This window comes from Aythya ferina, assembly GCF_964211825.1.
Source record: "Aythya ferina genome assembly, chromosome: 5".
In the NCBI taxonomy this organism is placed as follows: domain Eukaryota; kingdom Metazoa; phylum Chordata; class Aves; order Anseriformes; family Anatidae; genus Aythya; species Aythya ferina.
Genome location: NC_140301.1, coordinates 33,999,440 through 34,009,843, shown reverse-complemented (window position 1 = coordinate 34,009,843; position 10,404 = coordinate 33,999,440). Strand labels below are relative to the sequence as shown.

Sequence of the window (10,404 nt, the reverse complement as noted above, 5' to 3'; positions counted from 1 at the left end):
ATGGTTTCCCTCTTGAGCTTTTACCTAGTAGAGTTGCAGTGCAGCAAAAAGCAGATGCCGAGGAACTACTCAGCATGAGCACAGAAGAGAAAAATTAAGTTAAACTCCTGACAAGAAAATGCTCAAGGCTTTAAACATCACTTTAAATACCACTTTAAAAGTGGTCTGCTGGCTGCTACACATCTGACTTCTTTTGATCCTGTGTGAAGGCACACACACCCCCCAGCCCACCACCCAAACACACACCAAGCTTCCTAAGCCCAAGGAAAGCTGACAGCCAGCACTTGCTCCCACTCAGAAAGATCTGGAGAGCAAACCGTATTTCCAGACATCCTGAAAAAACTTCTGAAACTGTCACAATTCAGTCAGACTACAGATCTTTACACTCACTTCAGAAGCTGCTCAAACGTTTCTGTACAAACACTCCCCACAGCACAAGAGGGTTGTCAAAATACTCGGGGAAAATACTCGAGTACTGCCTCAACAGCACTGCCTCAGCCTTCTGACATGCTTCAGAAGTGATGGCAGCCCTATGAGCCTGCTGCACTGTTGGCACTGTCTTTACTCCCAACATGCAGCGACATGAGGCTGCTAAGAAGTTCTATTTTCGAGTCCTCTTCCTGTCTTTAGCTATGAGGTAAATGGAAGATTTTCCTGACCAGAATGCTCATTCCCCCAGCATTCTCTCCAGAAGTCAGTAAAAGCAAGATCAGGAATGAGCTTTGGAAGGTGCAACAAGGCAGGAGCTAGGGAAGTCAAACTGCATGAGCTAGGAGGAGAGAACATCACAATGCAATTCAACAGCTCAGCTAAGGGCAGAGCAAAACATTAAAGCTGATGGAATGGGCAGGGAAGACGTGGGTATTCAGAACTGAACCAAGAAATTTTGGCAAAAACTAATAAGAGGCAGAAGGGTTGAGGGTGAGCAGGTGTAAGGTATGACAGTTTTACTTTTGCTGTTTTATAAAAGCTTAATTCTTCTTTGTCCAAGACACCTTTGCACTCACATAGCAGCATAGCATCAGCCATGTGCTTGCTTTTTTCTGTTGCTGGTCTTAAACCCTGAAAGTCAAGGCAGCAAACAAAAAAAGCATACAAAGAATAAGAATTTCTATACTAGTTTGAGCGATACAGCATATTTAATAAGCAGAGAATCAAAATGCTAACCGAAGCACTTGAAGAACAGTAGTCCATCAAGCTAGCACTGTGAAGCAGAAACCATCCATGGATGCTTTGGCAGCAGTACTTAAAAAAAAAAATCCAGTTACACCCTCAGGAATTTATCAAAGTTGTACGACTGTGCTCAGTTTAAAGCCACTGTTATAAGTTTTAGTGTATTTGCTATTACTACTGTTTAATTATGCGTGTTGTGCATCCAAATGGATACTTGGACATAGCCCCCAGTTCAGACCTGCATTTGTTTCAAAGTCTTGATGTGTACAATTATTTTCCATCCTTATGAAGACATCGGCAGTTGTAGAGTGAAACCATTACATTATGGAAAGCTTTTAAAGTCATTAAGAGGCAAAAGCAAAGAAACAAACCCAGAAAACCACAACCTCATCTCAGGCCTTATTCAACCTTTTCAGTCACTTATGCCTATTTGTAAAAAGATATCAGGAGTAGTTTCCCACAAAAGAGCAGAACTTGACAATAAAGAACACATTTAAATAGTACTACGTACTATGCAAATTACACACTCATCCAGCTGGTGATTAGCAGACTGATTTAATCTGTGTTGAAGAAAGGGCTTTTGTAACATGAAACCTAGAAGGAAGCACATTCGTAAACAGAGCAGAGATCCAAATGCGAGTCAGAAAGAAGGCACAACAGAACTACAAGAAAAGGGAAGGCAGAGACGTTTATTCCAGCAATACTGCTGCAACTCGCTTTAGCACAAAGTGTTCATAAAAGACAACAACCCCCAGAAGTATATAAAACCAAATCCACTGAACGGCAATCCTGGAAAAAACCCTTTGATGGAGTAAACACTCCCTCTACTGCAAATGAGGAGGAGGGGTTGTGGAGAAGGGGGGCGAAAAGAGAAAGATGATTTCAGCAATGCTGCCTTGGGGCTGCTGCAGGGGCACAGAGGGAGAGGATACGAGGGAAGGTCACGCCCTCCTAAGGCCAGTACCACTACGTAATACCACATACAGTGATCAGGCACCTCTCTAGCACGCTTTAATAGAGGAGCTTCTGCTACCCCTGTACCAGGCAAATAACCTCCACCCCCATAACATGCAACCAGCATCGTCCTCCCGCAACAGCTTGATAGCAAAACTGATAAATAAACCACTGTGGAGCCCGTGGCCACTTTTTTACGAGAGCAGGACGGGAGCTCCCACGGTCAGTGCCACTAATGGTAGCGTGTAGGGAAATCTTGACTCCAAGCACCAAAGGGTTACACTGCAAAAGGCCACTTACTCCTCCGACCAAGCATCAGAAAGCTGCTCTCCCCTCTGCCCGCCCACCCACCCCCCTTCCATATAATTCAGTACAGAGTCAGTGGTCTGAGTGCTGCTAGCAGCAGCAGCAGAAGTTACTGTCCCAGGGTAGTGCAAGGGCTTCTATGTCAGGATGTCGTGGGCTTGGTGCTCCACCAGCATCTCCATGCTCCTCACATCTGTGCACCAGAACTCCAGGCGATCTTTCATCCCTTTGATCTGGAAGACAAGTCCACAGAAAGTCACTTTGCTGCTCCCTCCCACTACAACACCAACACTCACTGTTAAGGACAAACGCTTGAGATCTCAACTTCTCATAAACCCCTGCATCTAGAAAAGACACTGCTTAACATCTCTTAACATCAGAGCTACGGTATTGTAAATTAAACTGAAACGCACAACAGGAATTGTTTGCAGCTATTATGCCATGGATGTAGCAATTTTGTGTGTGTGTGTTTCTCAAAAGGTAAAGGCACCTTATATAGTCTCCCAAAACATTTATTACGAAGGTGCTGAGCTTCTCAAATTCATCTTCGTTACCACCTTGAACTACTCTCTTCCCAAGACAAAGCTGCCACCTACAACCTGGGAACACAACATTTTGTTCGATGCACCTAAGTCTGAAGAAACCACATAAACATCTGCAGCCTTCTGTAGCACACTGTCATCACCTCTCTGTTTCCTGGTGGTTTGTGTGGTTTTTGAGAAGTGTTGCGAGTAGTTTATCGCCTGACAGATTTGCAACTAGCTACTGCAAATCAGATACAAGAAGTACTGTCTACCTACGGTAAGAGCTAAAGAAGGCAACATAAAAAGGATGGAGGAAAAGCTGATATACTTCTGAGCTCCTTGAGGAGCTTCAAGAAACACTAAGGAGACACTCTCAGCTAGTAACTCTTCCCAGTTGTTACTTTAGTTTCCGGTCACCTCAAACACAAGAAAACAAGTCAGAGCTGCCACAGTACTCAAGCTGGTCATTACCTGCTGTAAATCCAGCACACGTGGCTGCACCCACGTCATGTGCACCCTCTTATCCACTTCATCAATACTGCCCTTTACCAAGCCTACTGACAGCGCCTTCATCACCAGCAGTTCCACCTTAAAAACGAAAAAAAAAAGATCAAGAACACAGAATCAGCCGCTTTTCCAAAGATGGATGAAATTTTTAAATGGATCTAGCCTGCAGAATTCTTTCTACATTCAAAACAATCAAGACCACCTCCAGTCTCTCACACCCATCTTTTAAATGGAATAACTTATTCAGTGGATGAAGAGCTGTAGGTGCTCTGCACCTTTCTTTTAGCAAGGAACTCAGCAAAACCTTTTACCACATTCTTGTTGACAAGCTCGTCAGAGCATACAGAGGGACCGCAAGATGAGTGAAAGAATCTGCTAAGCCTCCAAGCTCAAGGGGTAGTGGTTAGTGATTCAGAGCTGCAGACAGCTAGCTACAAGCAGTTTCCCAGGCGTTGATACTGGGTCTGATACCAGTTCATTGCATTTGAAATCAGCAGCATTACAAATCTGCAGATGAAGCCAAACTGGTAGGAGAGGTAGATAAGCTAGAAGTAAAGAGTCACCGTAATGACAGACCTCAACAGCCTGAGCTAACAAGAACTGCGTGGAGTGCAACGAAGACAAGTGCAAGGTCCCACATCTGAGACAGAAAGCTTCCCAGCAACGGCACAGGCTGAGCTCTGGCCACAGAAACCCTGCTCAAAAGAGGGGGACTCGCAGCAGGGGCAGCGACCTCACACTTCCTCAAACATACCTGAAACACTGGGGTCTGCTGTGCACCACCCTCTTTCTAGTTTGAGTCAGGCAGTGCAAAACTGGAGAGAGTACAGCAAAGAGCCACCAAGATTAGGAGGTGGGGAACCTGACATAGGAAGAAACTGGATTTGTTCAGTTTCAGCAAGAGAAGGCTTAGGGAAATCTCATCACTGGCTTTCAAAACTTAAAAGGCAGTAACACAGAACGTGGAGGTAGCATTCTTACAAGGACACATGAAAAGACAAGGGACAACAGGCAGAAGTTGCTTCAAAGGAATTCCACCTGGATTACAGAAAAAAAACCTTCACTGTGAGAAAAATTAAACATCAATGACATGGTGGAATCTCCCCTCACTGGATGACGAAGAATCTGCCAAACTCACTTACTAAGAACAGGAACAATTCCTCGCAAGAACGGAGTTCTCCAAATGCACAAGAACAGGGGAGAACGTTTATACTTAGAGTTGAGCTGTGGGAGTAGACCTATCCAGAAGCTTTTAGAGCTTCAAAACTCAGATATCAAAAAGTGTCAGACCTGAACTCACCTCATTCACAGTCACTTTGGCACTCTTAGCAATCTCTTCAAAAGTGAGTTGCCTGTGATTGGCTGGTCGGGTGAAAGTCATCTGAATTCAAGCAAACAGAACAAAAAATAAAGCCGCATAGTTTTATTTCCCCTCCACGCACAGGTTGCACAACTTTCACTGCATCCCCCTGCTGAGCGCTCAACGTGCAGTGCCAACTACATTGCTTACATTTAATTAAAACACTTCAAATAAAAACAGATTTACATCAGCAGAAAGGAGCAGCACCCCTCACTCCTCCACACACACCTCGATCCTCCAAGCATTTCTTAGACAACAAAAGCTCCAAATAAAGCAAATCAATCTGTGCTGAAGTGTCTCAGTGCCCACCAAATTCCTGGCATAACACAATGCCTAGAGGACGTAAGACTAGTTCTCAGTAAAACACGAGAAGTGGAATATATCTGCACACACCTGTGCACAAATACATAAATATACATTATCCTTCAGATACTCAATATTTAAGTTTTTGAGAACAGATCCAGAGCCATGGAGGATTATACGTCAGTGCTATTTAGTAACAATAGAGCCAAAGCCTTCGAGTGACAGGAAAAAACTGCTTTTAATATATAGGGTTGCCTCTCAGGGAAAGGATTTTCAGGCCTCCTTAAATTAAAACGTTAACTGTGTTTTCAGAAGTCTTTGTTATACTAGAACTGTTACACTTGAGCAGTTTTTGCAGATACCTTTCTTCCCCACCTCCACATCCTTCCTCAAAGAGAGCACACCCTTTACACTGCAAACAAGCAGTAGCTGAAGACTTTTCCTAGCAGTACTTGCTTTTTGGCACCACCTAGAGGTGAAACTTGCAGTCAACAGCTAGTTATAACCCTGAGGATCCGTAAAACAAGTAAATCCAGCAGACAACACGCCGCTTAACAGTGCGATCCCCATCAAAAGGCAGTTAGAGCAGTGCCTTTCTATTTCCCACATTTAACACGTAACAGCTGTCAGCTCAGCAGCTCACCTCCATAAGACATAAAAGTTGAATCTTCTGCAGCAGAAGTGCTTCATTTGCGGCCAGATCTGGCTGTGAGAGGATAAAATGAAACATGTTCATTAGTACTTATTTCCCCCCCACCCCTGGGAGCACACTGTACACTGATGGAAGCCACTCGGCAACCCGTTATCCTCATTTACAAGGGAAAGACACCGTTATGATCCACCTACTGCTTGGCAGTCAGTCCATAAAATAAGTCTGCATGCTTAAATGCAGGGCTTCAAACGACGGGCAGCCTGCTACTACACGGCCACAGCCTGGTAGAAGCAGCCAGGTCAACCTGCAAATTACTGCTATGTCCATAATCACGGAATCAGAAAATCCGGAGTTGGAAGGGACCCATGAGGATCGTTGAGTCCAACTCCTGGCTCCACACGGGGCTTCCTAAAAACTAAACTGAACACAAGTCCTGTGAGGAGCAGCTGAGGGCACTGGGGGTGTTTAGTCTGGAGAAGAGGAGGCTCAGGGAGACCTCATTGCTCTCTACAGCTACCTGAAAGGAAGGTGTGGGGAGCTGGGGGTCAGCCCCTTCTCACTGATAATTAGTGATAGAGCTAGAGGGAGTGGCCTCAAGTTGCCCCAGGAGAGGTTCAGGCTGGCAATGAGAAGCCATTTCTGCTCAGAGAGAGCAGTCAGGCACTGGGACACGCTGCCCAGGGAGGTGGTGGAGTCGCCGTCCCTGAGGGTGTTCAAGGAGAGGTTGGATGTGGTGCTTGGGGACATGGCTTAGCGGGGAAATTGGTGGTAGGGGGTGGTTGGACCAGATGGTCTTGGAGGGCTTTCCAACCTGAATGATGCTGTGCTTCTATGGAAGAAGCATCGCTATGCTATGATTAAAATTACACCCATGCAAAGATTCAGGAAATTTAACTCAAGTTAAAGCATCTCCTAAGCAAACTCTGTAAACCAAGCCTAGCCTGAAGCAACGTAACTCGTTCACTCACCTGCTGCCCCCATGCTGACTTCAAAGCCTGAAAAGTCTCCACATTACCACTGTTGAAGGCATAAAGTGTATCAATCAGCCACTGCCTGTCAGTGTTCCTCAGGGACTCCAGAACAGGGTGCATGAGCTGTAGAATGCAGACAAGACTGTGTTAATAGGGTAAAATCAACTTGTGGTACTTAGGAGCTGAAACATAGCAGCAGCAACTTACCAGCTCCCCAAAGTTATAAACACCTTCTCCCAAGAGCCCTGCCAGCCCCAGGGTAAAGGCTCTCTCCTGCTGCTCTGACACTGCAGGAAAAAAATACAAACCACACTCAAAACAACAAAAATAAAACTCAGGATGAAGCAGCAGCCTAAGATCCATCGCCCCTTCCCTCACCCTCCTCTCTGTCTGTATTAAATTATCTCCAGCCTTCCTCCTCCTCATCTACTCCCACAACTGTCACTGCAGGCTTACTGAAGTTCAACAGTAGTGGCACAAACTGGCTATTTTTTAAACCTATTTTGAAGATTTTGGGGAACTAGAAAAAACTATCCCTTCCAGGAGAAGCACTACCCCCTGCCCCCACCCCTTCAATACATTTCTGTGTCGAATCTTACTCGGGCATTCTTTTGGTGTTCCCCTTCCCCCTAAGCCCTGACCCAACGACGACAGATTCAAAATAACATTGAGAAAACTTCTTCTCTGCCAGTGCATTCATTTAAAATGGTAAAAGAGAATGGAAGTTGGGGCTTTGTGTGCTTGGCGAAGGAGTTACCTGGCAGATCTTTAACATCGATGCATCCCAGGAAGCGCAGAGCATCCTTGTAGTAGGAGGCGTGGTTCCCAATCGTCTGGTAGTACTTGCTGGAGAGGTCGTAGAAGCGGCTGTGAACTGAAGTCACCCCGGGGAGATTGTTCAGCATCTCCTCAACCTCCTCGATGGTCTCCTGGAGGAGAGCAGGAGGTCTGTTTGTTACAGGTAAGGGCACAGCTCACACACGTCCACCTCCCAGGTTACTGGGAAGGGGTTTGCACTCCTGGTTGTTCCAGAGGTAGCACCAATCAGCAGTAAAGCAGATGAGGCCACTGCCAAAGCCCAGAGGATGACAGAAAACAAGGCAGGAAACAAAGTACTGCAGCTCAATCCTTGTTAGCTAAACATCACCAAGCACCCTAAACACTGCTGATTCCAAAAGGCTCTGAGTTGGGACCCAAAATACATGAAGAGCTCTCCTCTTCTCACCTTTGTGACCTGCAGGTCTCCGATGTTCAGCTTCAGGGCCCCAATGGCCGTTTTACACAGAATGACAGCTTCATCGCTGCTTTTTACCTGCAGTTACACAGAGAGACAGTTAGAGAACGTCACCACCCCAGCCAGGCAGGCTCCTGAAACCTCAAGGTAGTTGCATTCCATTTGTTAACAGGCCCCTGCCTTAAAATAAGGGATCATTCACCACAGAGAGGAAGTGTTCTCTAGTGCAGGTCTCAACACACAGTCTGCCTCTTCAGCTATATGATGCTCACAAGCAAAACAATTCCTGAAAGCAAATCACCAGAAGGTGCAACCTCTAAATTACCTTTTCTCGAGTCTTCTCCAAAAAAGTAAGGGCCACCGTGGGATCTGGAGTGGAGAAAGAAAGCAGCAATATCAGGAATTCCAGCCGAAATAAATCTCAGCCTTTAAAGAAATCTTTTAACAGAATTCAAGAAGACTGGAATATTTTTCCTAGTGTATTGCTCCACCTCCCAGAGATGCAGAAAGCCTGGCCTACAGACAGTGGCACAGCAGCTAACTCTCCAACAAAACAGCTCTCATACAGCAGCGATTATTTCAGCTCTTCCTGTTGGTGCTTCCCTTTTCAGCATAACCAAAACACAACAGCTAAGTTTTGGATATTTGGCCATTCCTATTAACTAGTTACATTCCACAGCCATCCCTTTTTAAAAACACTGTAGGCAGCGGGTAAGGTCACCTACCTGTCATCTGCCTCACTACATGAAGAATGATCTCTACGAGGGACAAGGGATTCACCCTGCAACAACAGAAAAGTCACTGCCACAGGAGTCGTAGCCGGCGGCACATTACCTAAAAACCTCCAGGCAAATAAACTCACCTGTGTTCAAACTCGCTGATGAAGTTCTCATAAAGCTGTGGGTACAAAGACATCGGCAGTCAGGGCAAAGTTATACTTTGTTTTACCTAAGATATTCAGTTTTCGTTGCATTCCTATTCATCCCTTCAACAAAGCAGTGGGCATCCAGCAGAGGAATGCCTACGGCACGCAAAATTCAGAAGCCCCAGGTTGTTTATTTTGGATAATTTTGTCTGTTCTACACCTAGAAATTAACAGCTCTTTATCACAGAAAGAAGTACAAAGTGGGATTGGGACGGAAAAACACAAAGGAGAGGGAAAACATACAACTACTCACGCAAGCAGTTATCTCCAGACACAGAAAAGCTTCCCAGAGCATGGGTGAAACAAATTACTGAATGATTTGAAGCAACCGTGAGCATGACAACCCACCCTGTGTTTGGGATCATAACCCTTTTGTTGTGAAAGGAAAGAGACTCCCTCTGCACCCCAAAACAATCTCAAGTGCCCAGAATTAAGCCAGCATTGGATTGAAGCTCCTCACGCTAACACATTTAATCTCAGCAGGTTTTTAACACATTAACTAAAGCCTACACACTTCATAACCCCCTCAGATTAAATTCACCTAGCTCAGTAATGCTCTGCAGTCCCAGAGTGCTTGCAGTGAGTACGATACAGCCCCTGTTGATCCGTCCCTGGTAGCAATAACCCCCGGGGAGGGGGAGCCCCGCGCGCCTCACCTTGATGAGCCCATCTCCCTGGGCGAAGCACGGGTCCTGCACGAAGTCCAAGACCTGCAGCGTCAGCTGGTGCCACAGCCTGTCAAAGCCACAGAGCCGCTCAGCGCCCCGCGCTCCGCACCGGCCCCACGCCGCTGCTCAGCCCCCAGCCCCGACATTACCCCCCCACACCCCCCCCCCCCCCGTACCCCCTCGCGGCCCCCCCGCGCCTCACTTCTTGTTGTAGAGCTCCTCCAGGCGGTGCCACACGGCGGCCTGCCCCGGCCCCGAGCTCTGGCTCTGCTGCAGGAAGCCCGGCACGTCCTTCATGGCGGCGGCGGCCCCGATCCGGATCCCAGTCCCAATCCCAATCCCAATCCCAATCCGGACCCGGCCCCGCGCAGCAGCACCGACACCGACACCGAGGGGGGCAGCACCCCGCCGGAAGTGCGCACTCACTTCCGGCCCCGCGCGAGGCACGCTGGGTAACCCCGGTAACCATGGCAACGCCCCCGAGGCCTAGGCCAAAACAACGGGCGCGCGGCAATGCGCTCACTTCCGGCCCCGCGCGGGGCACGCTGGGTGTCCCCCCCCCTCCCTGTAGCCATGGCAACGCCGGGCTCCCGCCTCCCCAAAAACAAAATCATTAACAACAAATAAATAAGTAAATAAGTAAATAAATAAATATATAAACAGTGAAATCTCTCCTCTCCGGCCCCGCGCGGGGCACGCTGGCCGTGGCAATGATTTATTTTTTTTCCTCCCCGCTCCTAAAAAAATAAATCAGAAAAAAAATAAAAATAAAAACACACACGTCAAAATAAAATAAAATAAAATAATAATAATCATCATCATCCTAA

The 10,404-nt window shown here is 46.8% G+C and overlaps 1 protein-coding gene across 1 annotated transcript; it reads right to left on the bottom strand.

The window, feature by feature from the left end:
• Nucleotides 1-1,836: 1,836 nt before the first annotated feature.
• On the bottom strand, nucleotides 1,837-10,032 carry PSMD13 (proteasome 26S subunit, non-ATPase 13). The gene is made up of 13 exons (XM_084519566.1): nucleotides 9,780-10,032; nucleotides 9,566-9,644; nucleotides 8,847-8,881; nucleotides 8,710-8,765; nucleotides 8,310-8,353; nucleotides 7,976-8,062; nucleotides 7,508-7,679; nucleotides 6,958-7,037; nucleotides 6,748-6,873; nucleotides 5,771-5,833; nucleotides 4,765-4,845; nucleotides 3,429-3,545; nucleotides 1,837-2,666 (listed from the first exon to the last, which is right to left on the bottom strand). The coding sequence occupies exons 1-13, from the start codon at nucleotides 9,872-9,874 to the stop codon at nucleotides 2,571-2,573; spliced, it is 1,131 nt and encodes a 376-aa protein (XP_084375692.1). The 5' UTR covers nucleotides 9,875-10,032; the 3' UTR covers nucleotides 1,837-2,570.
• Nucleotides 10,033-10,404: the final 372 nt, after the last annotated feature.